The sequence below is a fragment of the Echeneis naucrates genome, chromosome 13 (assembly GCF_900963305.1).
Source record: "Echeneis naucrates chromosome 13, fEcheNa1.1, whole genome shotgun sequence".
Classification (NCBI taxonomy): Eukaryota; Metazoa; Chordata; class Actinopteri; order Carangiformes; family Echeneidae; genus Echeneis; species Echeneis naucrates.
Genome location: NC_042523.1, coordinates 7,242,596 through 7,268,136, shown reverse-complemented (window position 1 = coordinate 7,268,136; position 25,541 = coordinate 7,242,596). Strand labels below are relative to the sequence as shown.

General features: G+C 43.2%; 1 protein-coding gene across 4 annotated transcripts in view; it reads left to right on the top strand.

Moving 5' to 3' along the window:
* Positions 1-25,541, top strand: part of tiam1b (TIAM Rac1 associated GEF 1b) — a 41,401-nt gene that overhangs the window by 6,437 nt on the left and 9,423 nt on the right. For 2 of the 4 annotated variants that reach the window (XM_029516802.1, XM_029516805.1), the window contains exons 1-15: positions 2,168-2,299; positions 13,134-13,223; positions 13,338-14,259; positions 15,238-15,694; positions 16,135-16,307; positions 16,444-16,668; positions 18,313-18,498; positions 19,641-19,787; positions 19,918-19,992; positions 20,429-20,599; positions 20,910-21,014; positions 21,409-21,490; positions 21,795-21,881; positions 22,613-22,825; positions 23,373-23,473. In XM_029516802.1, the coding sequence (XP_029372662.1) occupies positions 13,348-14,259; positions 15,238-15,694; positions 16,135-16,307; positions 16,444-16,668; positions 18,313-18,498; positions 19,641-19,787; positions 19,918-19,992; positions 20,429-20,599; positions 20,910-21,014; positions 21,409-21,490; positions 21,795-21,881; positions 22,613-22,825; positions 23,373-23,473 (2,934 nt within the window). In that variant the 5' untranslated portion in view covers positions 2,168-2,299; positions 13,134-13,223; positions 13,338-13,347. Of the gene's footprint in view, positions 1-2,167; positions 2,300-13,133; positions 13,224-13,337; positions 14,260-15,237; positions 15,695-16,134; positions 16,308-16,443; positions 16,669-18,312; positions 18,499-19,640; positions 19,788-19,917; positions 19,993-20,428; positions 20,600-20,909; positions 21,015-21,408; positions 21,491-21,794; positions 21,882-22,612; positions 22,826-23,372; positions 23,474-25,541 lie in introns of those variants that run through there. The other 2 variants (XM_029516803.1, XM_029516804.1) reach the window with 1 other exon arrangement.

Sequence of the window (25,541 nt, the reverse complement as noted above, 5' to 3'; positions counted from 1 at the left end):
GCAGGAGCTAAAACACATTCAAAAATAAGTGAATTGGGTCCTAAAATAGATGGAAATTAGATTTTAAAAGATGTTCCTATTTTTTTTTATCTTACCCAATAGAATCTCTTATAAATAATTTTCAGGTGTAAAAAAACTATATTTGATAATTTTTCTGAAAGTCGTATTTAGAATTTAAGTCTATATTGTAGCCTCTTTTTTTTTTTTTTTTTTTTTTTTTTTTTGTCATTTTGCTTCATATCGTGGCAAATACATCACTGTCATTCCACTGCTGTCAGCGTTTTGGTTTTTTTTTTTTTTTGCTGTCTGAGGGTGATTGGCAGTGATTGTACTTGCTTGTGGCACCTGGACAGCAGCAGCAGTCTGCGGTGTTGTTGTGGACCTATAACCGTCATCACACCTGCCAAATTGCTCCTGCAGCGTTGAATGGCCTGTCAATATTTTGGATGTAAAACTCAATCCGGCCCCAAATTGAGAGTAGATAGCTCCGAGTTTAATAGCTCCGTCGCTGCTGATGAGAAAGCAGAGGGATTTTGTTTAGCTCAGTTCCATGCGAGCAATCTACATTTCTAAAATGCCTGTGGTGAGTGCAGACGTGGATTCAGCATTAGTGCGCGTTCACTGATAAACACATTTATTCCTCTGCTGCCTGATGTAGGCTGCTCTGGGTGAGAAAACGAGCAGATAAGAACACCTCACATCATGTAACCTAAGCTATCATAAAGTTCAGTATTTCTTAAACCTTTCAAATAAGTAGTGATAAGATTACTGCAGAAGGTTTGCTTTTGTCTATGGCTGTCCGTTAAAACACACACTGTCCAGAAAATACATCACTGTGTGTGTGTGTGTGTGTGTGTGTTTCCTTTTTTCTAATTATCTCTTGACATCATGCCTTCTGACTGTATCTTGTGTGGCCAAGTCTTTTTTTTTTTTTTTTGTTGTTGGATCGTGTCCCAGCAAATTGTCCCGCTAATTGAAAAGAAAAAATTGGCTGTGTGTGCGGTTGTCTTTTCTGTGTGAAATTTGTTGCGATCCTCGCACTAAAAGAGGAATCTCACAGATTACCTGTGAGAAACGGCGCTCGGGGGGTTGATAAGAACGTAGGTTATTATGTCTGTTTGACATTCCTGTCTTTACCATGAAGCCCTGGTGGCTTAGCTTCATATCAGGGTCGCAACCTTGGCAAGACATGAAGTTACATTGAGAGGAAGCCAACCTGACCACAGTGCTGAGTGCTTTTTATTTTGGTCATAGTCATCACAAAGTCTAGACATGGCAGTTCACTCCCCCAATCTCTGGACTCTTTACAGACAGCCCGAGCATGGTGCTCTCTCACTCCCTCTCCATTCCCCCTTCCCTCTCCTGTGGTTGTTGGGGTATCTGTTCCCCCGACTGGCTTCATGCATGCTTAATGTTCGGTGCGCATGCAAAGCTACTTCTGGAGCTGCACGATGCAGCTGAAGCAGCTGAACAGACGTCTTTATGCCCTCCCTCCTCCCCTCCTTGTTCCCTCTATTGGCTCCATCATCTCAAAATGAACTCGGCACTGCTGTCACTGCTGACGTGATAGCCGCACGACATCGCCGGTGCTATGACAACAACAAGCCCAGCCTTTCTCTCGTTCACAGGTCCATTTTGGGCTGTTGCTGCACGTTCCAAATCATACGCTGCAACACATTGAGTGCGACCTTTCAGCCCCGTAGCCTCGGAGGTGAAGAGAAAATGTGTTCATTTTTCAGAATCCTGTCGTTTTGAAGCCTGCTCTTTAAATGACAGACATTAAAGCACAGTTACTTCTCCTCTACAACCAAAAATAAATAAACAAATAAAACATGGTGATCCAGGTTCACTTTGACTATGACTATGATAGTTGTTGATCTTAATCAGGTTTTGTTTGCAACATGGAGTGTAAACATGATGCTTCATTTGTGGGAGTAGGGGGTCAATTACATTGGCAACAAGGGAGGGAACACACATTCCTGCTGGCAGTAGGTTTTTAGTTTAAGGGGATGGAATTATAGAACGAAGGAGGGAGGGCGCAAGGAGTGTGAGAGTCAGCAGCAGCAGGAGGAGGAGGGGGGGTTTACAAACAGTCACACCCCTCTCCCTCCTTCCCTCATTCACTTCTTCAACTCATCCTTGCATGTAGGAGTCAGTCTGGTGGGGACTGCAGGAGAAGTATCAATAATCCTCCTCCTCAAGTGGAGCTTAAAATTTCCCCTCTTGGAGATGTATGGGGTTTTACTTGGCTACTGTTGGGGGAAAAGGCTGAAGTGACACTTCCTTGTAATACAGAGAGGTAAGACGCTGTATTTATATTTGGCTGTTTGTTAGCAGATAGAGGAGACAAATGGCTCTCCAGCCTCAGACCTCCCACTCTGTAAAAGAGGTGCTAAATAACACCAGTTCTGGTCGACCACACTTGAGTTAGTGTGTGTCTTTAAGCAATGCTTTCAGTGTATTTCAGAGTCTAGTTAAATTTGTCAGATGCTATAAAAGCCCCTGTTAATCATGGCGCGCCTTTGGAGTCTATATCCTGAGGAATTAAAATCTCTGGATGTGGTTTTCTCTGTAGTTTCCCTCTGTGTTTGCATTTCCATGCTGTTATCTCAGATGTGAGCGCGTGTTAGTGTGTTGTAACCATATACTGGGGTCTTCACAGCCCGTGTTTAGGGTGGGGTTCCCACCTCATGTTTGTACCTGTAGCACACAACTTTACCTGCAACTGCATGCAGCGAGCCATTGTGTTGCTCTCCATTCAGCGCCAGACGCCAACAATACAGCTTGTGTCTGTGTTGTTTTAATGACAAAGCGGTGGAGGTGGTTTTGTGATGCTGAGAAAGAGAGATGATGAATTGCAAATGGATGAGATGGTCAAAGTTGAGAAGAATTCCCAGAGCGCATCCTGGAGGAGGGGAGTGTGTGTGGGGGCAGGGAAGGAGGACTTCATGATGTGCAAGTTCATTTAAAAATCCCAGCTTTGTGTTTGAAAGCCCGTCGTGTGATTCCTGCGGTGGGGAGAAGGGTGAGAAATGGTCATCTGGTGTCATAGTCATGGAAATGTATTGACCGTTTGAGGCTTAGCAGGACAGGAGGTCAGGCTTCAGCTTTCAGGCTTCTGAGTCTTGACAATGGCCCTGTTCTGACTGGAGGAAGGCAAGCTGTTAAAAACAACACAACCTCTGAATTCTATTATAGAGCTTTGAAATAAAAAAAAGAAGGTTAAATAAACCTAACAAAAGTGTTCTCCCAAGAGGAAACGCATCGCAGTCACTGATTGGTTTGCATGGTCTTGTGTCATAAGCGTCACTTAATTTGACGGCACAGTGTAGAATATAACAAAGGTTATATTGTAGATTTACAAGCAAGCAGTGTTGGGCTGAGATCAGGTGGTCTTTTCAGACCAAGGCTCACAGAAGTTGAGAAAAATATGTCGCAGAATTCAGTTCGACTCTACACGCAGCACCACAATGAGGCTTTTCTAGTTATTCAAAAGTCAAATCACTGTACTCTACTACTTCCCTTCATTTCAGTTTTTCATTTACTTGAATGAATTTTCAGAACTAACGTGATGGCGTTTGGGTTGCTTTTTTTATGTAGCAAAAGGAAACAAAAGTAGTTATCTCTATCACCCAGAATTGACAGGGATGGGCTCGTGGTTGGTGTCTCTATGTGGAATTAATCTTTTTATTGTTCTACAAATCACGTGTTAGCCACAGATGTTAATGTTTTGCTGTTTGTGAATGCAAATTTGTTTCCATTTGAATGCGTGGCCCTCAGTCCAAACATGGTGCTGCATGAGCTTCAGCTCCCAGTGGTTTTCTTTGAGAGACTTTCATTAAATTAACTATCATCAGTATCACTGAATGTTCGGTCTGTTGTATAATTTAACCCCAGAGGCTCCAAACAAATGAAGAAACATGTCTGGAGCAAATAAATAAACAAAAAAAAAAAAAAAAAACAACCCAAAAGTGATCAGATTTCCTTTGTCTGACAGCGTATTTTGATAAATCACATGGCACTGCTAGGTTGTCATAATACAATGATATTTAGTTTGTAGCAAAAATACAGTGCATTGTAAAGGGACACACACATTCAACAACTGCTCTCATTTTAATATGAGAAATGTGGTATTGTGATTGTCATCAATTCTGACTTAAATAAGTTTTCTTGTTAAAGCCCGAGCGACAGTGTTTTGTGAGCCTGTCACTTACGCCGTCGCTACAGAAAAAATGTGCAGTGTAGCAGTTCTAGCATCACATCAATCTTAGTTATAAAGGAAAGTTGTGATTTCAGTGTAACCTAAACAATGTAGTGACATTTTACGTATTCCTGCACCGCTGTGGAGTGTAGCTTGAATTTCCCACATAGACTTATCATCCTATATGAGATGAAGGAGCTGCACTCCCGCTGAAAAGCTCCTTTCTAAGTGTAGTTTTACCACAGGGCAATAAAAGAGGTCTGTAGTGGAAACTGTGATCAGGACCAGTTGGAGGAAGAAAACTTTTCCTTTTCTTCTTCTCTTTTTTTTTTTTCACAGCCTTGTGTAGTCATGTGTGTCAGGATCTCGCTCGGCTCTGCTTCAGTGCACAACGCAGCGCAGCGACAGAAGCTGGGAGCTCCAGGGGTGTTATGGTTGAGGTGGTGCCCAGGGATGACTTCTCAATGGGCTCCGTCCAGAGATCTGATTTAGATCTCCTCAGCACATGTAAATGCCAAGATACGCTGTCAAGGACTGATGTAGAGGCAGTTCAGAGGCACAAACTTGATTTTAGAGAACTTTGTTTGCAAACTTGTCCTTTTTCCTGAGGATGGGTTTAAGATCCTGAGTTTGCAGCATTAGGCACATTCTCCTTTCTGTAGTATCTTTGCCACTCTGAATGTGTATTCCTCCACCTTGATACAGCAGCCAACATGATGAAAATGGAATTTGACATTGACCCAGATGTTTGAGTTTTTTTTTTTTTTGGTGGGCGGTTTGGATTTTTGTGTCCAGGCTTGTGGTGCCTCATAAAAGGGACGCACTCAAAACTAAAACCATGCTTGGTATTCCTGCTCACTGACCTGGAAGCAAATGGTTGCTTCTGTGGAAGAAGATCCTGACTGAGCCAGATTAGAAAACACATTTCCAGCAGAGGATGGCAGCTCCGATCTGTCCTTGGTATTGTGTTAATTCTGTAGCCAGCAAAAAAGGGGGACATTCAGGCAGAGACACGTCAAAGAAATGCTGCCATCCTGAGATTGGTAGGTGAAAGGCTCACCCAGAAGAGCCTGGGCTTCTGCTCCGAAGGCATCAACAACCATTCACTGCTGTTTTTATGGAATAAGGACATTCACTTAAATTTGAATTTTGCATAATGCAAGAGATCACAAAGCCAATTGGGCCAATTTGAAGTATGGTTGATCCCTCCCACACATTTGTGTCCACGTCTATGCAGCCATGTTAAAGGAATTTATTAAGAGATCAAACACAGATCTAATTTTGATGTCTGATTTAGGGGTGTATAAATGAAATGGGTTTGTCTTTGTTAGACTTTGTTGTTCTTGATCTGTTTCCTTTATGTAAACGCTTCAAAGATGCCTCTGCTAAAATTGCCAATGCATAAACCAGCTGACACTAAGCAGAATGCACATATGACATGTTGCTGCTGCATTTATGAAAACTGGTGTTTTAAGTTATTGAAGGACGTTTCCAGCAGACTTCTGTTACTGTTCAGTGAAAGTATTTGGTTGCAGCAATTCCATAACACTTTTTAATTACTCCCTCACACGGGCAGGCTTGGGCTTAGTCTTGCTCTAGTGAGAAAGCTGGTCCGAGGTGGAAGAAGCATAGTACAGAGTCCGCCTGGTTTATTTCCACCCATTTCTAATTTCAGCTTGCCATTGTAACAGAAACCATGTCTAACACCAGGCGATGTTTTGGGAAACAGAGGGTCTTAACACTGATGCCACTGATCACAAATCCACGATCATAAAACTGCCAGGCACATTGGCTCCTCGTGGTTGGGGGAAAGCTGTGATTGCAGTCAGACTGTGAGAGTGCGAATCGTAAGCCTGGAATGTGAAGCATGTATAGGCAAACTAGTGTTGATGCTCCATGTAGCCAGGGGAGACCTCTTCTCTGGCAGTGACAGATTCAGGCTATGAGAAGGTCAACTTTGTTAAAGTCTCCGGTGATTGTGTTTGGGACATTTTGTCATGGCGGCTGCTGCCTTTTCTTTTTTTTCTTTTTTCTTCCCCTCATTACACAACACATTTCTGTGCGCTTCCCGGATGTAAACTTCCATCACGCACTGTTACTGTTGAGCTGTTTGATCCTGCTGCCCGTCTCTCTCCTCAGCATTTGATGAAGTGTCCTTTAATTGAAGCAACTTTTTGGATGGATTTACTTTTTTGCTTTTATCCCGGTACAAAGCTCAGATTTACAGACACCCAGCTGCAGATTTGCAGATCTAAAAGCAGTTGCCTTGAGAATAGAAATAAAAGATAACTGATGCTCTGACACAGTGTCCTACTTAATTACAGCAGATGAGAAAATGAGCAGTGTAACTGTTTTAGCGAAGGGAAATTTCACCAAGATGACAGAAGAAAATCGAGGTTAATTTACTTTGGATTTTAACCAAGCAGGACTCATTTTGTTTGGCAAATCCAAAATCATCAAAGGTTATAAGAAGACCATACATTTATCTGACAGACTAATGGGTATTAATTGGTTGCTCAGCTGCAAGTTTCAAACAGCGCTGTCAGTTGTCTTTTAATGCAGACGAGAACTGATTTGCTCTGATGTTGTAGATTCTCTTGTGAAACCAAAAACATGTCCAATTCCATTTTCAGACGCTGTGATCCTTTTTAAGTGGCGTATGGTAGATACATAATTCACTTGTTCCAGAGATCCCCCAAAATCATAAAAAAAAAAAAGAAAGTACATATCCCTCTTCCCACAGAAATGAAGTCAGGAGTTATCACCCTACCTGCAACCTTTATCCACCTCCCTCTGTGTTTAACAATGGTCTGCAGCTTGCGTGCACCTCCAATTAACAGCCCTTTAAGGACTTCAAAGGCCTTCAATGAGGCGCTAAAGAGCCATATGCAGGATGTGGCCTGCTAGCACCTCGACTGTGACCCCATGGACAAGCAAATAGCTACGATTGACGATAAGGATGAAAGGACTGTGACTCAGGAAGATCTTGTGGTGTCGCTGTGTGTCAGAGTGGAGAAGCGTTTGCTCTCGCTCCGTTGCATCTTTTAAAGGAGACCTCAAGTAGGTGCTAATTTTACACATTCCCTGGTGCATAATAACCAGGGCCTACAGTTAGAAGGACAAAGATTTCACATGTTTTCATCTTGGCCACCAAGATGGTGGCTACCAAGGTGATAAATCATAGGAAGTTTGAATTGTTACCAGCGGCCATGGAGTTTTTGTAAAGTATTCCTAAACCTATAGGGCAGACAGAAGATTTATTAACACAAAAGAAACCTGCAGCATCTGCTCTAGGCAAACTCCACCAACAGAGCCAGTGACCTCTCACACACTGGAGCCCCAGAGAAAACACTTGCAGGGACCAAAGTGCCACCAGTCTAAACACAGCTGCTGCTCCTCAACAAGCTCAGAGTGTCCTATGGATTTACTGCACATTTTGTCGCTGCACCTTTTGCCAAATTGTGTCTGCTTTCCTTTACCTGAATTTGGATGAGCGTGGAAAATGTTTTTCTCATCTCTCAACAGTACAGCGGCAGCAAAATAAACTTTGTCTGCATCACAGAAATTTTCATTAGTTAAGTAGAAGACACACTAGCTCAGCTCCTCAGAATATCTTGAATGACACACAACAATTAGGGAGTCAACTCTTATGTTTTCTCCTCAGCTAAGGGTGAACATTTCGGCCTCAGCTGAATATTGTTTGTTGGTTTGTTTGTTAGTTTTTGTGATGTTACTCCCTCTACCTGGATGTAAAATCAATTCTTGAAACGGCAGAAACTAGCAGTGGCAGTGGAATTATTCACGCTAATGTTGCATCACCTGCTTGGTTATTTCCTCCAGATTAATTTTGAGTAAAGCTGTAAAAATCTCGCCAGGATGAGCCAAATGCCGGATAGCCCGTTGCTACATGATACAGTCTCTTCCAAGCCAAGTCAAGCTGCTCTCATTATCACTGAATGCCCCCCTTTCCAGCTGTTTGCTATTCAGAGTTTCTAGGGCTACAGATCCGAGTCAGCTAAATACTCGTTGGCTATATGACAGTGCCAGATAGTTTTCCTTTGAGCTATGAAGCGAAGGCTTGGAGGAAGTGCTTGTTTTCTTCATCAACATCCCAGATAAATGCTACACTGCTACGGACTATGGTTTTTGCCGCCAGGAAACATTTTGAAAGCAAAACGTTTGCTCTGCTGAAGCTTCAGTCGAGCACGCTTAGGAGCAGAAAATAAGTCATGAGAGCAAAAGTTTGTTGTTGTTGCTCCTTCCATTTGCACAGAAACAATGTGACTATATCAGCGGGGAAATGTGAGTTGCCTTGAGTGCAGTCTTTCCCTGGTAAGCCGTCTCCCCAAACACACACAAAAAACCGCTGTTAACTGTTATTATCTCCAGAGACCAGAGTGTTCAGATTACAGGGTTTTGTGTTGGAGCTTGTAACTAGTTGGCCCAGTGCATTCTTGCCTTTCACCAGTGTAGTTAAACTCTAAAACAGGAATGTATTTGCATCAGTTGGAGTGAGATAAGGAGTAGGATCCTGATTTTAAGATTGGTTTGTCTCTATCTTCTGGTGGCTTGTATGTCAGATTTTTTTTTTGTGAGTTATGCAGATTTTTCTGCTGTGTGAAAAGATGCTTTTTTTTTTCTTTTTTTTTTTTTTTACTTTTTATCTCTTTAATTGATGATACTCATGAAAGTTGTGAGGAAGCGTTAAGAGTTTTTGTCTTCCAAAAGTCAGACTTTAGCCAAAGTGCAGGAATTTATATCATTTCCCCAAACAATACAAACACGTTGACATTTTTGTCCTAAGGCTGGTAAAGGAGAAGACGAGCAGGTGGGATTTTTGGGCGGTTTTCCCTTGTTCCTGTTCCAACAGGCCCAAGTATTTGTCAAATATAAGCTGAGCTTTTTAGTGGTCTTTAAAAACAAAAATGGCCTTAAATCTACCTGTCACATATTTTAGGGATGACAAATCCCGCAGCGGAGGGAACGGAAATGTGATAGTGTGTTCCCCAAAACAGTTTCAGATGTCACTGGATTTGAAGTATGGGGCTCCTGGCATAAATCAGAACGTGTGTCATATGCATGTCACTGCTTTCATGTTGGTTAAAAGTAAACTCTAGACAGTATTTTGTGCCTTATTTTTACCATAAATACAGCACAGGCCCAGAAAAAAGGGCCTAAAACCTCTTTGTGTCAGATGTGAAACATTTCTCAGTTCCAGATTCTGAGAATGGAAATATATTACTCAGTTACCGATTTTTATGATCCTGCATTTAGTATCTTAGGGTGTAGGTTATATTTATTTTATGGCATGAAATAATACATGTAGATATTTAACATCTAATATTTACGGGTGTGATGACAAAATGAAAACAGCTATACCCGGTTTGCCTCAACATGAGGGCCGGATTTTGTGGATTTTATGAATTGGATGTTTGCCCGTCATCCACTCACTTAAAAGCAGCTTGACGCTTTTCATGTTTTGACTGTTTACAACTTCCCCAATTGGCATTAGCCGTTGTAAATCTATGTGCTTTTCCCTGAAGCTTTTGTGTTTCTGATCTTGAGTCACAATGAAAGTGTTCTTCTTGTCTGGTCTGTGGGCGGCTGGAATCTCCTGCGGTTATGTATTTCATTAAGGGCTGCTAACAGATGAATCCTGCGAGCCCTGCTGTCCAGTGCTCTCATGCAGGCCGCTGAATATGGGAAGTGACCCACTTACTTGGGTCGTCGTTCTGTCACGCTGCCAAATTGCAGGCAGCGTTTTCCAGTCTAATTACCGATTTCTGTTTATTTATATATTTGTGCATGAAGGAATGGAGAAAGTGGCTTTACAACATGCAGGTATTTCTGGAAGAACCCACGGAGTGCTCTCTGGGTTTTTGTGCTCCATCTTTACTAACCTTGGTATTTCTTCCTCATGTATAAATAAAAGAGCTGATGATGGACTGTGTGCACCAGCAGCACTGGCACTTTAAAAAAAAATATAGTGTTAAGAGAATAGAGGCCACTTTAACTTTGCATTCAGAGAACCTGGTGACGGAATGCATTAAAATTTAATATACCTGTATTTCAAAGTGAATACATATATAGTAGTAATAAACTGGATGTAAGCCCTTTGGAATTGGTTGGTTTTCTGTATCAATGTGGCTTATGATGGAGATCAAACCAGATGTATGGAGACAAAGCCATTTCTAATCTTTTGTGTCTTTATGTAGGCAATCAGAGTCGTGTTTTGACTCCGAACCCTCAAACAATATATATTTTTTTTTTTTGGTGGCTGTAGATCAACCACTTTTTAGGCCATTCTTGCTTACTGAATGCTTCAGTTCTGTTTTTAGTATGTTGTAGATTTAGTTTAGATTTCGACGCTGAGGGTCATTGTCCAGGTCTAACATCCAACAAACATTTTCTTAGCTGCAGTGGTCTAATAGTATCCTCTGCATTGCGCCATTTGGGGTCCTCTTCGGTGGAAGCCCGCCTCTAAGGCGAGTTACCACAGAACACCATCTCAGTTTATAGTTTATAGGTTAAATAATACTTTAAATCTCCAGGTTGTATAAGTCCTGATCACAGCGAGTTGTTATTATTCAGGGGTTTATGTAATGTTGAATCATGTATTCACTGTGGACAAGAATGAGCTGTGTTCTCGATTACAATGGATCTGAACATACGCTAAGAGAAACTTATACATAACAGTTCGGTTCCTTTTTCTTGCCACTGTAATCAGGAGGCATTGTTGCTCAATCATTATTCTGGAAGATAAGCAGCCCGCTGATTCATCATGGTCCCAAAATGATTTTGCTGTAGATAGAGCTGTTGTCTCTTTATAAGTTCAACTTCAACAATGATCATCTGGCAGATGGAACAAGGAGCCCATTGTGCTGCTACCATTTAGATGTGTCTCCCTGTGAATGTGCTAATTTGATAATAAATGAGCAGACTTGCTCATGCTGGACCCCTGGTTTGACTTTGCTCTCATGTGAGTTTGAGTGTAATTGGATTTTCTATTATGCACTATTTCCCTTCTCTCTGTTCAAATCAATTTAGAGTTTTCTAAGCCTTTAACGTTGCCTTTTCTTTACTCCCCTTGTAAGAGAAATGTTAAGGACGAAGGGTAATAAGTTTCTTGCACAAACAACAGCTATTTTAATTCTTAAAGTACCTTGGTTCATTTTGGCATATTGGGCGAGCAGGTGATTCAAATATTTTATGCCTGAACAAATGATGTTCTGTAAAATTTAAGGTCATTGCACAGTGGGTTGCCTTAACTGTGCTGACTGAGGAAACCACTTAAGCCCCTCATCGCTGCATGAAGCAGTCTAATGAATTTCTGGCCAATTTCACATCATATTTATACTGAAACCACTGAGAACATTAACAAATCTAGTCCGGCAACATATTAAAGCCTCCCGTATAAATAACAGAAGAAAAAAAAAAAAAACTAGTAGAGGATGAAAAGAGTCTCATATGGCTTTGTGCATTTACAGTTTTATAAAGGCCCCACAGTTCAGAGAGTGACTATCAGAGTTAAATCACAGATCATGTTGTTTTTCCTGAAGAACAACGTTTCCAGAGCCAGTGAACTTTCACCACAGAAATATGAAAACAAACCTGGAAGCAGTCCTCAGTTTCACGTCCATGCATTTTGCGAGCATGTGAGCTTTTGTCTCTTTAGTGAATCTCGTTTTCTGTAATGAGTGCAGTGGCATTTCGTGGTTCTGCTTCAAGTCGTCTTTTCTTTTTTGTTTCCTCTACGCTGTAGGACTGAATGAAGCAGGACTTAAACTGCAGGGTTTATGAAAAATTAATGGACTTCTATCAGCATCAAACACTGTGCATTGCAGTACCAGTGAGGGGTGATGAAGAGGGGAAAGGGAGCCCCGTCAGGTAGAAAACCAGGGTCAGTGACGCTTTATGTAATGCCCCTCCTCTCATTGAGCCTGAGTTTGTGCAGAAGCAAAAGGCGTCGGATATGCTCGAAAAAAAAAAAAAACAAAAAAACACAACAACATCGTAACCCCCAAGTGTCTGTCCTGAAAGGAGGAGTCTGCACATCAGGAGCAACAACAGTTAATCTGCTGTCCCATCTGTTGGTGATCCCAGGCAGGGACTTTTTTTTTTTTTTAGGGGAGGGGGTGACACTCTAGCCTAAAGGCGGGTAGCTGGAGTCCAAATGTGTATCACGGTGAAACCCCCCCACTTCCCCTGCTGTTACCAGCCCTCTCTAATGCAGGAGGATGATCTACGCGGATGGTTCACATCAGCTCTGAATAAGTCATGTTCACTCAGGCTGTCACGGTCTTCATGTTGTCATTAGATCCCCTCCACTTCACACAGCCCCTGTGCATGTTTAAAGGGACTTGAGAGGATCACTTCCTCTGTCAAACTCAGGGCAGGGACCAAAACCTCTCCACCTTTTTTGTTTTAGGATGGCTCAGTAAACCTGGGCCCAGTTACAATAACTGATAAAGTCGGTACAGCTTTTTCGTTCTATTCTAGGCTTATTTTTATTGAGTGAAACAAAGTGATTTAAAATCAAAGGCACATTATGGTTTTTATCATACACTTTCAAAGCGTTGATCAGGCAGTGCCCTTTATCTCAACATCAGGGAGATGTATCTTGAATCCGCATCTTAGTGTCAGCTAATGAACTTGCTTTAATTCGACCGACTTCTGTATCTTGCTCATTTATTCAAGCGTTGTCTCATGGATCATGCTCTGTGAATGTTTGCAGAGATCTTGGGACAAACAAATCTAACTTTGTGTAAAACTGTTTTTGCTATTACGTAACAGCCCTGGCATAAACATTAACGTGTTTGCATATCCAATTTTAGCTGCAGATATCTCAAGATGCACGTCTCTATTAGACAAACTTAATTTGAGACACACACGTTCTGAAATGATTTCTCCCCCTGCATGTGTCTTTTTTCAGCTTTGTGGACTGTACCAGCAGCTCAACAACCAAACTGTCTGAAGATCCAGTGACAAACAAAATGCCAGAGAAATCTTTACGATCTTGCAGGTAAGAAACGCATCTGTCATTTTAATATCTTCCAATAAGTGACGCGTTGTTTGTTGGAATTGGTTATTTCTTCTTTTTGGAGTTAATTCAAGCTGCATGCCATCTTTTCTCCAGTCAGTGAATCATGGGAAATGTCGAGAGCCAGAATGGGGAACATGGCCTCTATGGAAACGAGCGTGGCTATTTGTCACGTAAGCACATGTCTCGGTCGCTCCGGATCTCCAACAAACAGTCCAGACGCTCGCGACATGCTTCATCAGGGAAAATAGAGCACAGGAACTCTGAGACGAGCACCCGCTCAAGCAGCACCCCCAGCATCCCACAATCCCTGGCTGACAATGGCCTGGAACCCTTCAACGAGACAAATGTCCTCCCAGACTTCGGAAGCCCCATCTGGGTGGATCGTGTGGCCATGAATCTGAGGCCAGTGTCCTTTCACAACGACCTGGCCAATCCCACTGTGCGCATGAATACAATGCACATAACCCTACCTGGCCCCACCGCAGAGGAAGTGCAGGACGAAGATGTGTACACGGGCGAGGTGACGTACCTCCAGAAAACCCGGGACGGGACCAAGGAGACCATCAGCTTCAAGAAGAAGCGGTCTAAATCTGCAGACATGTGGCGAGATGACAGCCTAGAGTTCTCCCTCTCGGACCTCAGCCAGGAGCACCTGACCAGCACAGAGGAAATTATAGATGCTGCCAACGAACAGGACTTCACTGACTGTGAAGGCCACCTGCAGTGCAGCCCCACGGAGTCCGCTGACAGGGCAAACTCCCTGGACGAGCTGTACAGTCAGAAGAACCCCGCCCGCAGGCAACCCCATGGTCGCTACACCAAGTGGCACGACGCCAGCAGGGCTGTCAGGGAGGGAGAGGATGATAAGATGCTCTCCCCTTCGGAGGAAGATGGAAACACTTACGGTGCGTTTACCCTTCCCTGCCGGCGCTCCCACTGCCTGTCCGAGGGCCTGAGCAGCCACCAGGCCGCCATGTGTGCCAGCATGCAAGGCAGGAGGGCGCGGACTATACAGGTAAGATAATGAGCATTTTCACATTGTGTCGATGGTTTACACAACGCCTTCAAAATCTGATGCAGTTCAGACATAACAAATCATTTTCCCCAGCCATGAATGTGTAAACAACGTATCTCTTTGATACCCTGTTTGCTGGCGAAAGGGTCCTGAACTGTTTAAGCTGTGTCATGGCTCTTTACTGCACATTAGACAGGGCTTGGAAAGCTGTGCAGAATCTTAATGCAGTCTGGTGGCATCACCAATAAGACAGCACCTCTCATTCATTAATTTTTTCCCCGCTGTATTATATCCGAGCGTTTCCTCTGTAGCATTCAGCTCCCAGATAATAAGCTGCTGGAAAAGATTAAGAGGAGAAAAGAAGTCTTGTGTGTGGGGAGTGATGTGTTGTTTTCCTGATGAAACTGTTGGAAAGGAGACTGTGATGATGGGGGGGGGGGGGGGCGGCGGCTTAAAGTCACTCCCTGTTTGAAATGCCTCAGTCTTTTGTTATGATAATGAGGGGAGGCCTGTGGAAGAGTGTAACAGTAAAACGTGTATGGTGGCCCTGTCACTGCTGGGTACCGTCAGGACTGGTGAATGGAGCTGTGGAGCGCATGATTGGGTCATGTGACCAGATGGAGATACTGAGCTCCGTGTAACCCCCTTCATCTCCCAGGAGCCTTTGGCCATGTGGGTAGGAGAGGGCAGACCCTGCGGTGCCACAGGGAGGGCAGGCTGTACTCGCACAGAACGCTTTGCAGTGAGTAATTAATTTTGAGGAAAGCCCGAGGATTAAGCCTGTTCGGCCTCTGTGGTCTGTTTTTGCAACATGTTTGCTTTAGTGCATCGCAGTAGATACAGGCTAGAGCTGCAGAGAGAGATTACTCATCTGTCAGTAGGGTTATGGGTTATCGTTGTCTGGCTACCTTTGTAAGTGATGACGAAAACGTGCCCGCCATGCCGTCTAACCTGTCTTGCGCTTCTGCCACGACGCAGGATGTCACAGCTGGAGAGGGCAGCGAGTATGACGACAGTGGCATTGACGGGGTGACAGCAGAGGCAGAGCACCAGTCCAGGCGCTACAAGACCATGTCGGCCTCCTTCTCCATGTGCTCGGCCCACGGCAGGAGCATGTTCGCCGGCAGCGACAGCGGCAGCAGCAGCGGCGGCGGGGCCGGCGAGTGCGTGCAAGGCGTGTACGAGAATTTCCGACAGGAACTGGAAATGAGCTCGTGCCAGACAGAGAGTTTAGAGGAGGCCGGGTCCGCCTTAAGTGACGAGCAGAGCACCATGAGCTCCGCCTACCAGTCTGACCCATTGCTGAGTGTCACCCAGGGGATGGTGCGCAAAGCCGGCAGGCTCGCTGTCAAGAACTTCCTCGTGCACAAGAAAAACAAAAAAGTGGAGTCAGCCACCAGGCGCAAGTGGAAGAGCTATTGGGTTTCCCTGAAAGGTTTGTTATGCCTTAATGTGCCCATCACATTTCCATTTAAGTCCATAATTTCAGTGTTAGCACAGTTCAGTCAACACAGCGTGCCACTGATGATACTTAGGTTTGGCTGAAATACAGTAACATTATGCACAAATGCCATCTGCTTCAACTTGGTTCAGTAAACCAAGCTTTTATTCAAGCGTGATACAAACCCCATCATTAAATGTTCTGCCACTTGACTATCCTTTAAATCAAATCAGCACTCTAATGATCATGAAGCCTCCTTTTCTGACAAGTCAGCCATGCTGCACTTCTTAATGTTGGCCACTGGAGAGCAGAATGAAATTGCTTGAGCGGATCTGACTTTGAAGGGGGAAAAAAAAAAAAAGCAGGATCATTACTTACGTCTTAACAACACAGATGCTTGCCAGAAATAATAAGAGATTGTTTTGGTTTTCCAGGCTGCACTCTGTTCTTCTATGAGACTGATGGTCGTTCAGGGATCGACAACAACAGTATTCCCAAACACGCCATCTGGGTGGAGAACAGTATTGTCCAGGCTGTACCAGAGCATCCCAAAAAGGACTTTGTGTTCTGTCTCAGCAACTCCCTGGGAGATGCTTTTCTTTTCCAGGTAAGAGGATGCTTTTATCATTGCAGTGGATCAGCGCAGAAAGAGGAAACAAAAAGCTTTTTCTTCTGAATGTGAAGAAGCTGGTGTTGCAGGTGTTTGACCTCTGACCTTGCATTTTCTCACGGCCCCCATGCAGACGTGCAGCCAGACGGAGCTGGAGAACTGGATCACAGCCATCCACTCGGCATGTGCCACGGCCGTCGCCCGCCAGCACCACAGAGAGGACACGGTGCGGCTGCTCCGCGCTGAGATCAAGAAGCTGGAGCAGAAGATCGACATGGACGAGAAAATGAAGAAGATGGGAGACATGCAGCTGTCCGCTGTCACCGACACCAAGAAGAGGAAGACGATTCTGGATCAAGTAGGTTTTACTCTCCCACATGACGGGCGAGTTTTGTGGGTTATTATCTTGAATAGAAGGAGTTTGCAAATTTGACTGATTCCCTTGAGGAAGCCAGGAGATATCAAGCAAACATAGAAAATCACATCACAGAAGTATTTTAAAAAAAACCTGAATAACTTCATTGTTTTTGTTTTCTTTTGCAGTAAATAAAAATTAGATTTAAAAACCCTCTTCCTGTTCCCAATTCCAGGTGCAAAAGAAAGAAAAAGTTTAAGAATGTTGAAAAACTCCATTGATAAATGCTGACATAACTGTTCTGCTGCTCTGTTACTTGCATGAATGATTTTGCTGCAGTTTTTATGCTGGATGTCCTTCCTGCCGCAACCCTAGCCATTTATCCGGGCCTGAGACCAGCACAAGCCTTCCACTGGTTTGCCTTGTGGTTTGGGGTTTGAAACTGATATAATGTATGGTGACGGGGGCCATTAATTTGAGAGGCTTGAATAAATTCAGATTGGTTCAGAGGATATTAATGGGACAGTATTAAAGAACCACTGGTGGTGGGACTATTTTTCTTCAGCGGTCCCAATTTTAGTGCAAACCAACCTATTTACCTATTTAAAGCATCTTCGAGCAACACAACAAACCACCAAGGAACAGTTAAGCTGTAGCAGAAAAGCTCTGTCGATCTGTGATTTTTGTTAAAACAGCAGATAACCTCACAGAGTGCTACATCAACATAAGAGCTCTTTAACCTCCTGCTGCTTTTGTGGCTGTTGGCACAACATTTAAACTTCAAAGTGCAAGAGATCTGCTCCAGGATGAAGTTCAGCTTCTCTTGAGAAGCCGTAGTGTTTAAGATGCCTTTCACTCATTCTGAGTCACAGCCGTAGGAGCAATTACAAGAATTATTTTCATACCATAGTTAAAAGTTGCACATAAATCGGATTGCCAATGTCACTGTCCTCAAGTTGTTCTAATGTAGTCAATAGGAGGTGAAAGAAGACTGTGGTGAGGGCGCAGATTTAATTACAGATCCCCGAGGCATCATCTGCTTGATGTATGATCCCACACAGCCATCAGCTACCAAACGTTTTTTTCCCCGTCTTTTTTTTTAAACATGCTATGCAGTTGGCATCCGTTCAGAGCCTGCCATTCTCTCAATTAATTTCAAAGCTCGTATTGTCTTTAATAGGTCTGTTTACAGAGAAAGGAGATCAAATGGCCTTTGTACAGTCAGTTAGATAGAGCCTGGTTGTATTTGGCAGCGTTAGGTTTCACATTGTGCAGAGTTGAATTGATATAGGCCCACTCCTTGGAAAGCTGAAACACTCCCAGCCTCTATCAGCCGGTGGAATGTGCAGTATTGTTTCCTCCTTGTCTCTGGGCTACTTGGCAGTGATATAGAGCCCTCTGCCATGGCACTGGCTGCCTCTTCGAAACATCAGTGCAGGACCGTGAATGGGAGGGGACGCCCCAATGAATAATCACAATGTCCCGCTCTACTGCCCCAGTAAACATCTACCCATTAGGCACAAAGCGCACATATAGGCTAAACTTCGAGCAAAGTGGTAATGGAGGTTCCTGTTTGGACGTTTGAAAAGCGAGAGCCTTGATCAGACAGTTAACCGAATGTGTTCTTGTGTCCCTCTCACCCTGCAGATCTTCCTGTGGGAGCAGAATCTGGAGCAGTTTCACATGGATCTATTCCGCTTCAGGTGCTACCTGGCCAGCCTGCAGGGAGGAGAGCTGCCCAATCCCAAACGCCTCCTGGCCTTTGCCTCTCGCCCCACCAAGCTAGCGATGGGCCGACTGGGTATATTCTCGGTCTCCTCCTTCCATGCACTGGTAAATATGTCTCATTCTAACCAAATGGGCTTATTTAATTTATTTAAAAACGCATTGCTGCAACATAAACTGTAGCTTTTCAGTTGTAGAATGACTTCTCTCAGCACTATATTGTCCTTTTTATAGAGGTTCAGTTCAGAACAAAATGCACATTGGCACAGTTGAGCGCAACTGATGACTCTCCAGGCAGGGCAATTGATTCCAATGCGTTGTGTCTAACCACTCTTTTCTGCAGGGCTCATGTTTGTGAGGCTTTGGTTCAGTTTTGGCCTCCCACTGCTGCACTAGGGTTACGCACTCCACAGCTAAAAACACTGGTAGTACAGGAAAACATCAATTTATTTATTTATTTATTTTTTATAGAAGCGTTTGTATTGAGTTACTTTTTTCCCTCACCACCAACGCAGTGCTGCGGAGCAAGTGGGTGTCTCAGTGGCGAGATAGCAGCATGTCTAACAAAAGGCAAATTTTAACACCTCTATCCGCCGCTTATGTTATCTTTCTTACACTTTTATTTCTCCCTCGCTTCCTTATCTTCACTTCCACAAGTACATTGATCAGCGTTATGTCCATTAACGACAGAGAAACAGTGACAGAACGTGAAACATCAGAATGAGTGCTGAGGCTGAGGTGAGAGCATGCTTTCTGCTACATGCTCAGGACTCTTTTAATGGCTGCTTCAGCACATTTTTAAACATTGTTTACTTTTGATCTCACAGATGCGTAGCCAAGAACTGCCAGGTTGGGTAAAAGTCTGCTTGAGCCCAGTGCTCACGTGTGGAAAAACAGACATGACAGCTTCATATTTGGATGTAAAGTATTAATGACAGTAAAGCTTCACAACAAAGTTCTTGTAGCAACGACTTGGTGAAAAGTTTCTTGAATGTTTTATTTTTTTTGCTCTTGGAAAATGTACCAATCATGAATATTATCTCTATAACTTATACTTGCTGCACGTGAAATTGCGACTTCTTTTTTGATGCCCCGCCATTTAACCTACATCAGGCCCTCCGGTTGTTAATGTGCTGTGCACATTAAATCATTAATGGCTAACGTACGGGCTAAATGGCATATGTTGATCCCTGAATGAGCTGTTAAGTTTACTTATTTTTTTATTTTTTTAATTTTTGTTTCATTTAAAGGTGGCAGCTCGCACGGAGAGCGGAGTGAGACGGCGAACGCAGGCCATGTCACGCTCCTGCAGCAAGCGCAAGAGCAGGTTCTCCTCCCTCTGGGGTCTGGACACTACCTCAAAGAAAAAGACAAAAGCCCATCCCACTATCAACCAGGTCTGTGAGGCTTTCCATTCCATTTCTTTTTTAAGTTTCAAAGCAAGAAGTGGAAGTGCTTTGGTACTTTGCTCCAACTCCACATTTCTGCTTGAGTTACGACCAATAGATCTTGTTCTTGTCTCTGCAGGTCTTTGCTGACGGTGACGAGCCAATAAAAAAGCCTACAGATGGGATATATGTTGATCCTGCTAAGGAACACAGAGTAAGGAGGAGTCACTCATTCTGTGTTTGCATAGGTTTGACAGCGGGGTGGAGATGGAGAGGGAGCACAGCCTTCATCAGCTAAATCTTTAGCAAACATTGAGGCCAATGAAATATTAGCCCACTATATATCCAGAGTCAGTAGAACACCCGAGTTCCAGCTGTCGCAGCCTCTCGGGAACATTAGAAGCTGTAATTCTCCTTCGCTGTGCTCCTTATACTATGGTATTGCAACCACTTTGTGGGTGAATTGATGGAAAAGCCTGGTGACGGAAAGTGTAGTTTGGCTGTGTGATTCAGAAATAACAGTCACAGCAGCATAGTGATAAATTATTTGAATCAAATCAAAGTTAGCAGTAAAACATGCTTACATAGTAAAATATTCATCTTGACTGAAGCATCAGCCTGAATTAGTTTTCTAACGTCTCTGTTGAAAGATGGGTGAGGAGGGAACTGTGAAAAGCCTTCCACGGCCCAGCACGGAGAGCGACATCTGGGTCCCCGACCACCTTACCCCCTCCTGGGTGTGTCTGCCAAATGATCAGCCGGTTCTTACCATCATCCAACCAGGGGAGTCGGCACTCTGTGTTCTTGAAACCATCTGCAAGGTAACATCACACTGACTCGAATGAGCTTCTGCACCTGTGTGGGTTCTTTCTGGCTACTAAAGCTTCCTCCCCCAAGGCAAAGGCCTGAGCATGAGGTAAATCAGTGACTCTAAATTCCCCGTAGGCGAGAATGTGAATGTGAGTCTGGGAGCTTGTTTTTTTTAGTTTGTTTTTTTTTTTTTCTTCTCTGCTCTGTGGTAGACTGGCGAGGGTGGACACCCCACTGCCATAACATCAGTTAACTAAATTAAAAAAAAAAAAAAAAAAAAAAAAAAAGGTTAGAGAGATCCTCTTCGTCCTCATTCCCCAGGCTCACCAGCTCGATCCCACCAAGCACTACCTGCGACTCAAGTTCCTCATCGAAAACCAAGTGCAATTCTACATTCCTAAACCAGAGGAGGATGTGTGCGACCTGGTACGTGACTCCCTGCTTGATCATCATTTTTGTTCCTCTGTTCTTCTGTAGTTTAAGAAATGCCACTGAGTGTACTGGATTTTATGCAGAGCATCCCAATATGCAAAAACAGACAGCCAGATCAATTACTGACTATTTCTTGCAATTCCTACCAAACCTGCTTGTCCTGTGCAGCAGATTAATTCACAGAAAGCCTTCATAAATGTATCTGTGGTGACTTTTGTGTTTGCTTCATGTTATCATGACATGGATAAGGAGTCTGCTAGAGCTGCTTTGTACAAAAATAAAGAAAATGAACATGCCCTTCCTGTTCAGTCCATAACCCACCCACCACAGTATGAATAAACTAGGCCGTTGCTTCGTGATTTATATAACTTCTTTTCGTTCTTCACAGCTTTACAAAGAAATTGAGCTGTGCTCGAAAATAACGAAAGTAGTCCAGTTTGACAGAGATGAATCCTGCATGATTGGTTACGGTAGGTAGATTAACCCGTTTGGATTATTATGACTACTGATATTTTGGGTTAAGCTGCTTTAATGAACTCAATGTCAGGGATTTCATATGCGGTGCCATTTTCAGGATAATAATTGATTTTCTTTGACCTATACACAACCTCGGGTGTTTTTTTTTTTTTTGTTTGTTTGTTTGTTTTTTTGTGTTTTTTTTTTTTTTCACATTTCACAACTGTTCGGATTTGCACTGCACAAATCCCCCTGAAATGTTTTATATAACGGTAACCCTTCTCTTGTTCTCTCTCACCTCTCCTTCCCCTCCTCCAGGTTTCTCCATTTCAGTGGTAGAGGAAGACGGAGTACAGCAGCTCTACATCACTGATGTGAAGGCGGGTGGCTTAGCCTTCGCCAAAGGTTCATTACTCTTCATTACCCTTCATTTCCATCAAATGAACTCATTCAGGCTGGGTCTCTACACTGATGAGTTACAGCCAGAGAAAATATAAATAAATAACAAGACATGGCCATTTTTCTGCCCCTTACATGTGTTTACAAAATGGAGCATTATTTTTTCTTTTTTTTTTTCGGGAGTTCAATAGATATTTTTACAGCTTCTTTTCAGAAATGCATTAGGGCATGTTTATTCAATAGGAAGGAAAAGCTTCAGAGAGCACAGCAGCTCTCCAGGACATTGATTACTATAATCATAACTGCACTGCCGCGCACTGGCCTTTGTGAAGGATGATGCTGAATAGGATACTTCAGTGCAGCCTTTTCACACACCCTTGCTGCAAAGTTAAATTGGAGGGCTGAGTGAGGTTGGAGTATCCTGGGCTTTAGCACAGTGCAGAAAGAGAACATGCGGTACTGCCTGAAAGCAGACACCAACATACTTGTGCTGTCCCAGTCGCTGACGTATGGCATGGACTGGTGGGTGTGAGAGGCAAAGAATCTATACATGTATAAATGATCTGGGAATGACTAAAGCAGAATTATTTATTTGTTTCTAACGACATGTCCTCTGACAGTCTTAATTAGAAGTTTAATGGTTAGATAGATTAGATAGATTGTTGCCACAATCTCACGTTAGAGGAGATAGAAAATGATTTAACTGCATCGAAGCTGACGGTGTTCCCGCTCCGCAGGTCTGAACGCGGGGGATGAAATACTTCAGCTCAACGGAAAAGACTCCCACAGTCTGAACTTCTCCGACATGAAGGCAGCATTCTCTCAGGCATCGCTGGCTTTGACGGTCAACACCCTGCCTTCTGTAGACCGCCGCCAGCTGTGCTACGTGCCGCCGCGCCGCTCGGACGCAGAGGAAGATCTCTACACTGACATCTTTTCCCAGAGTCAAGGTGGACCTGATAAACGCACATCCCTCTTTCTTTTCTTTCCCGCAGTCATTCAACGCTGCCCACTGGGCATATCCACAGCAGAGTTTACTCGAGAGTACAACATCAAAACACCATTTCTCAGAAATCCTGCTCATTGTATGAAGACCCTCAGTTGCACTTGACCTGTAGACAGTAATTATGCTACATCTAAACACTTTGTATGAAAGGATACTAAAAGGCAAACTTTGACAGATGTCAGGCCTGGATTTTTTCTTCCTTTGCTTCTGAGAAGAAACGATTTTCTTGCCAGCATCCCTGGAGACATTTATGGCAATGTTCTGAATCTACAAGGTCTACTGGGAGAGGACAGGTGGCTCTCAGCGCGGGTGGAAGCCTCATTTTGTATTTAGACTGATGAAGCATCGGCATGTTCGACATAAAGGACTTAAATCTTAATAACAGAGCAAAAGCAAGGGCCTTATTTATGTAATTTACAGAGTGCTTGTGAAAAAGTAATAATTTCATGTGAAGGAAAATGGCGCTCATGCTTGACTTGTTTTCATTTTAGAGGAGATCCTGGACGACGGGGTGGGACTGCTGCTGGAGAGCTCGGGGGACAGCCTGGATGATGACTCTGCAATCTTCAGTGAGTTCGATGAGTGCAGAAAGGTAAGGGCCCCTTCTGATTATCCATTTGGAGAGTCTGATTGAATATCTCCACAGAAAACCTCTGACAGCATATCTCTCTTAAGATGTGTTGGCTCTGCTGCTTGTCTCCAGCTCTTGTCATCCGCATAGCGCCCCCCCCCCACCCCCACACACACACACACACCCCTCCCTCCTTATTATGAAAAATGAAAATAGCACTGGAGAACAGTTTGCTTCTCCACACTTTGAAGCTCCATCTGTTACTGGCTCATTTCATCTTGCTCAAGAAAGCAGAGCGGTGTCCGTGTTTCTATAGCCAAGGTGTTAACCCTGTGCTTCACAAACAAACGCTATATTAGGTGTTTCTTCCTTTTTTTTTTTTTTTTTTTCCGACAAACACCACCTGTGAAGATGAACCAGTTCTTCTGATACGACAACATAATAAGGACATCTTTGCATTGTAATTGCTTTATAATACGTGGTGATTAGGATCAGATAATGAATGGAGATGCGTTCATTTTGACTCCAAATGAAAACACACACACATGGCAAAAGAAAGTGCAGACAGAAAGCGCAAGATTGGTTAGACCAGCAAATAAGAAAAAAAGACCATACATACACTCCACTGTTGGAGTTCTCTGCCTGACAAAATGAGTCATTCTTTATCTTCTGCATTAAAAAAAAAAAAAAGAAAGTAATCTAAATGAGATTAAACCAGCGATTTTTCAAAGGACAACAGAGCCCTTGCTGAAGAAATGCTCAATGAAAGGATTGATTGTCCATTAGTTCATCTTCTGTCGCAACAGTAGATTACTGCTATTCCTCATTGTGCTAACTGCAGTGACTAAATCCGGGGATCATTGTGAGCTCCTCAGTCATCCCACATACTCACTCAGACTGTTCACAGAGCTGCTCCTAGACCTGTTCTCTCTTTAATTCAAACATCTGACGCTTTCCTTACTTGATAAGATGCTATTCATCAAACCTTTTTATTATTATTTTATTATTATTACTATTATTGATAATATTAATTGCTTCAAAGTGTATGTATATATATATATGAACAAAATAAAGCCATGTGGCTATAATGGTGGTTGTGGTGGGTTTAAGTGGTGTTTTGCTATGCTGAATTGGGGATTTTGTCTTTTCAACTTCCTTCTCTTTGAGACTAGACGTTTGAAGATGAAACACTGCATTATGGCTTTCTTGGTATTTGTGTAGCACTGGTGCATTGGTATAAGAGCTTTAAAAAAAAAAAAAGAGAAATAAAACTTCCAAAGTGCGGCAATGAGGGAAAGGTCTGCGTCACTGAAATGTGGTAGTGATGTGTGGATTTGCACTAGCAGCTCACAAAGAGAACAAAATGTTTGCCAGTTGATCTGCTCATGGGTTGTCCCCACTGTGCAAGTTGTGATAACCTTGACCATTTTGTTACAGCAAATGAGAAGGTGTGACCAAATGTTTTATATAATATATATATAATATATATATATATATATATATATATATATATATAAAGTTTGGACACACCTTCTCATTCAAATGAATAGGAAAGTGTGTCCAAACTTTTGGCCTGTACTGTGTATATATATAATTTATTTATTTACTACGATTATTTATTTATTTTATGTATTTTTTGCCGGGGGGGGGGGACTTGTAACAGAGACAAACCTCTGTCGGCACACTAAAGGGCAAAACAATGAGCCGTTACGGTAGCACATCATTGATGCAGTGTGAAGGAAACTATTTTCCGGGCCCCATTTTGCTCTGGGATTTATTTAGCCGATCAAACTGTGTAGCCGTCAGGTTTCAGTGCCAAACCATTCAAAGGGAGCACTTCTTCCCAGACTCACCATCTGGGCTTTAACCAGCCACAGAGAGGGCTTAACGCTGAACAGGCAACAATATACATTTCTCCTCTGCCTGAAGCGCAGAGTGCAGATGGAAGATATTTTGTCATCTGAAATCACTCACAACTGTACGTTTTTATACAATACCAGTGTCAGTCTTGTGTTCTTTCTTATGGTGCAGGTTGCAGAAGAACTGCAGCAAAAATTGTTGTTGGATCTCTTCAGAGACAGGCAACATC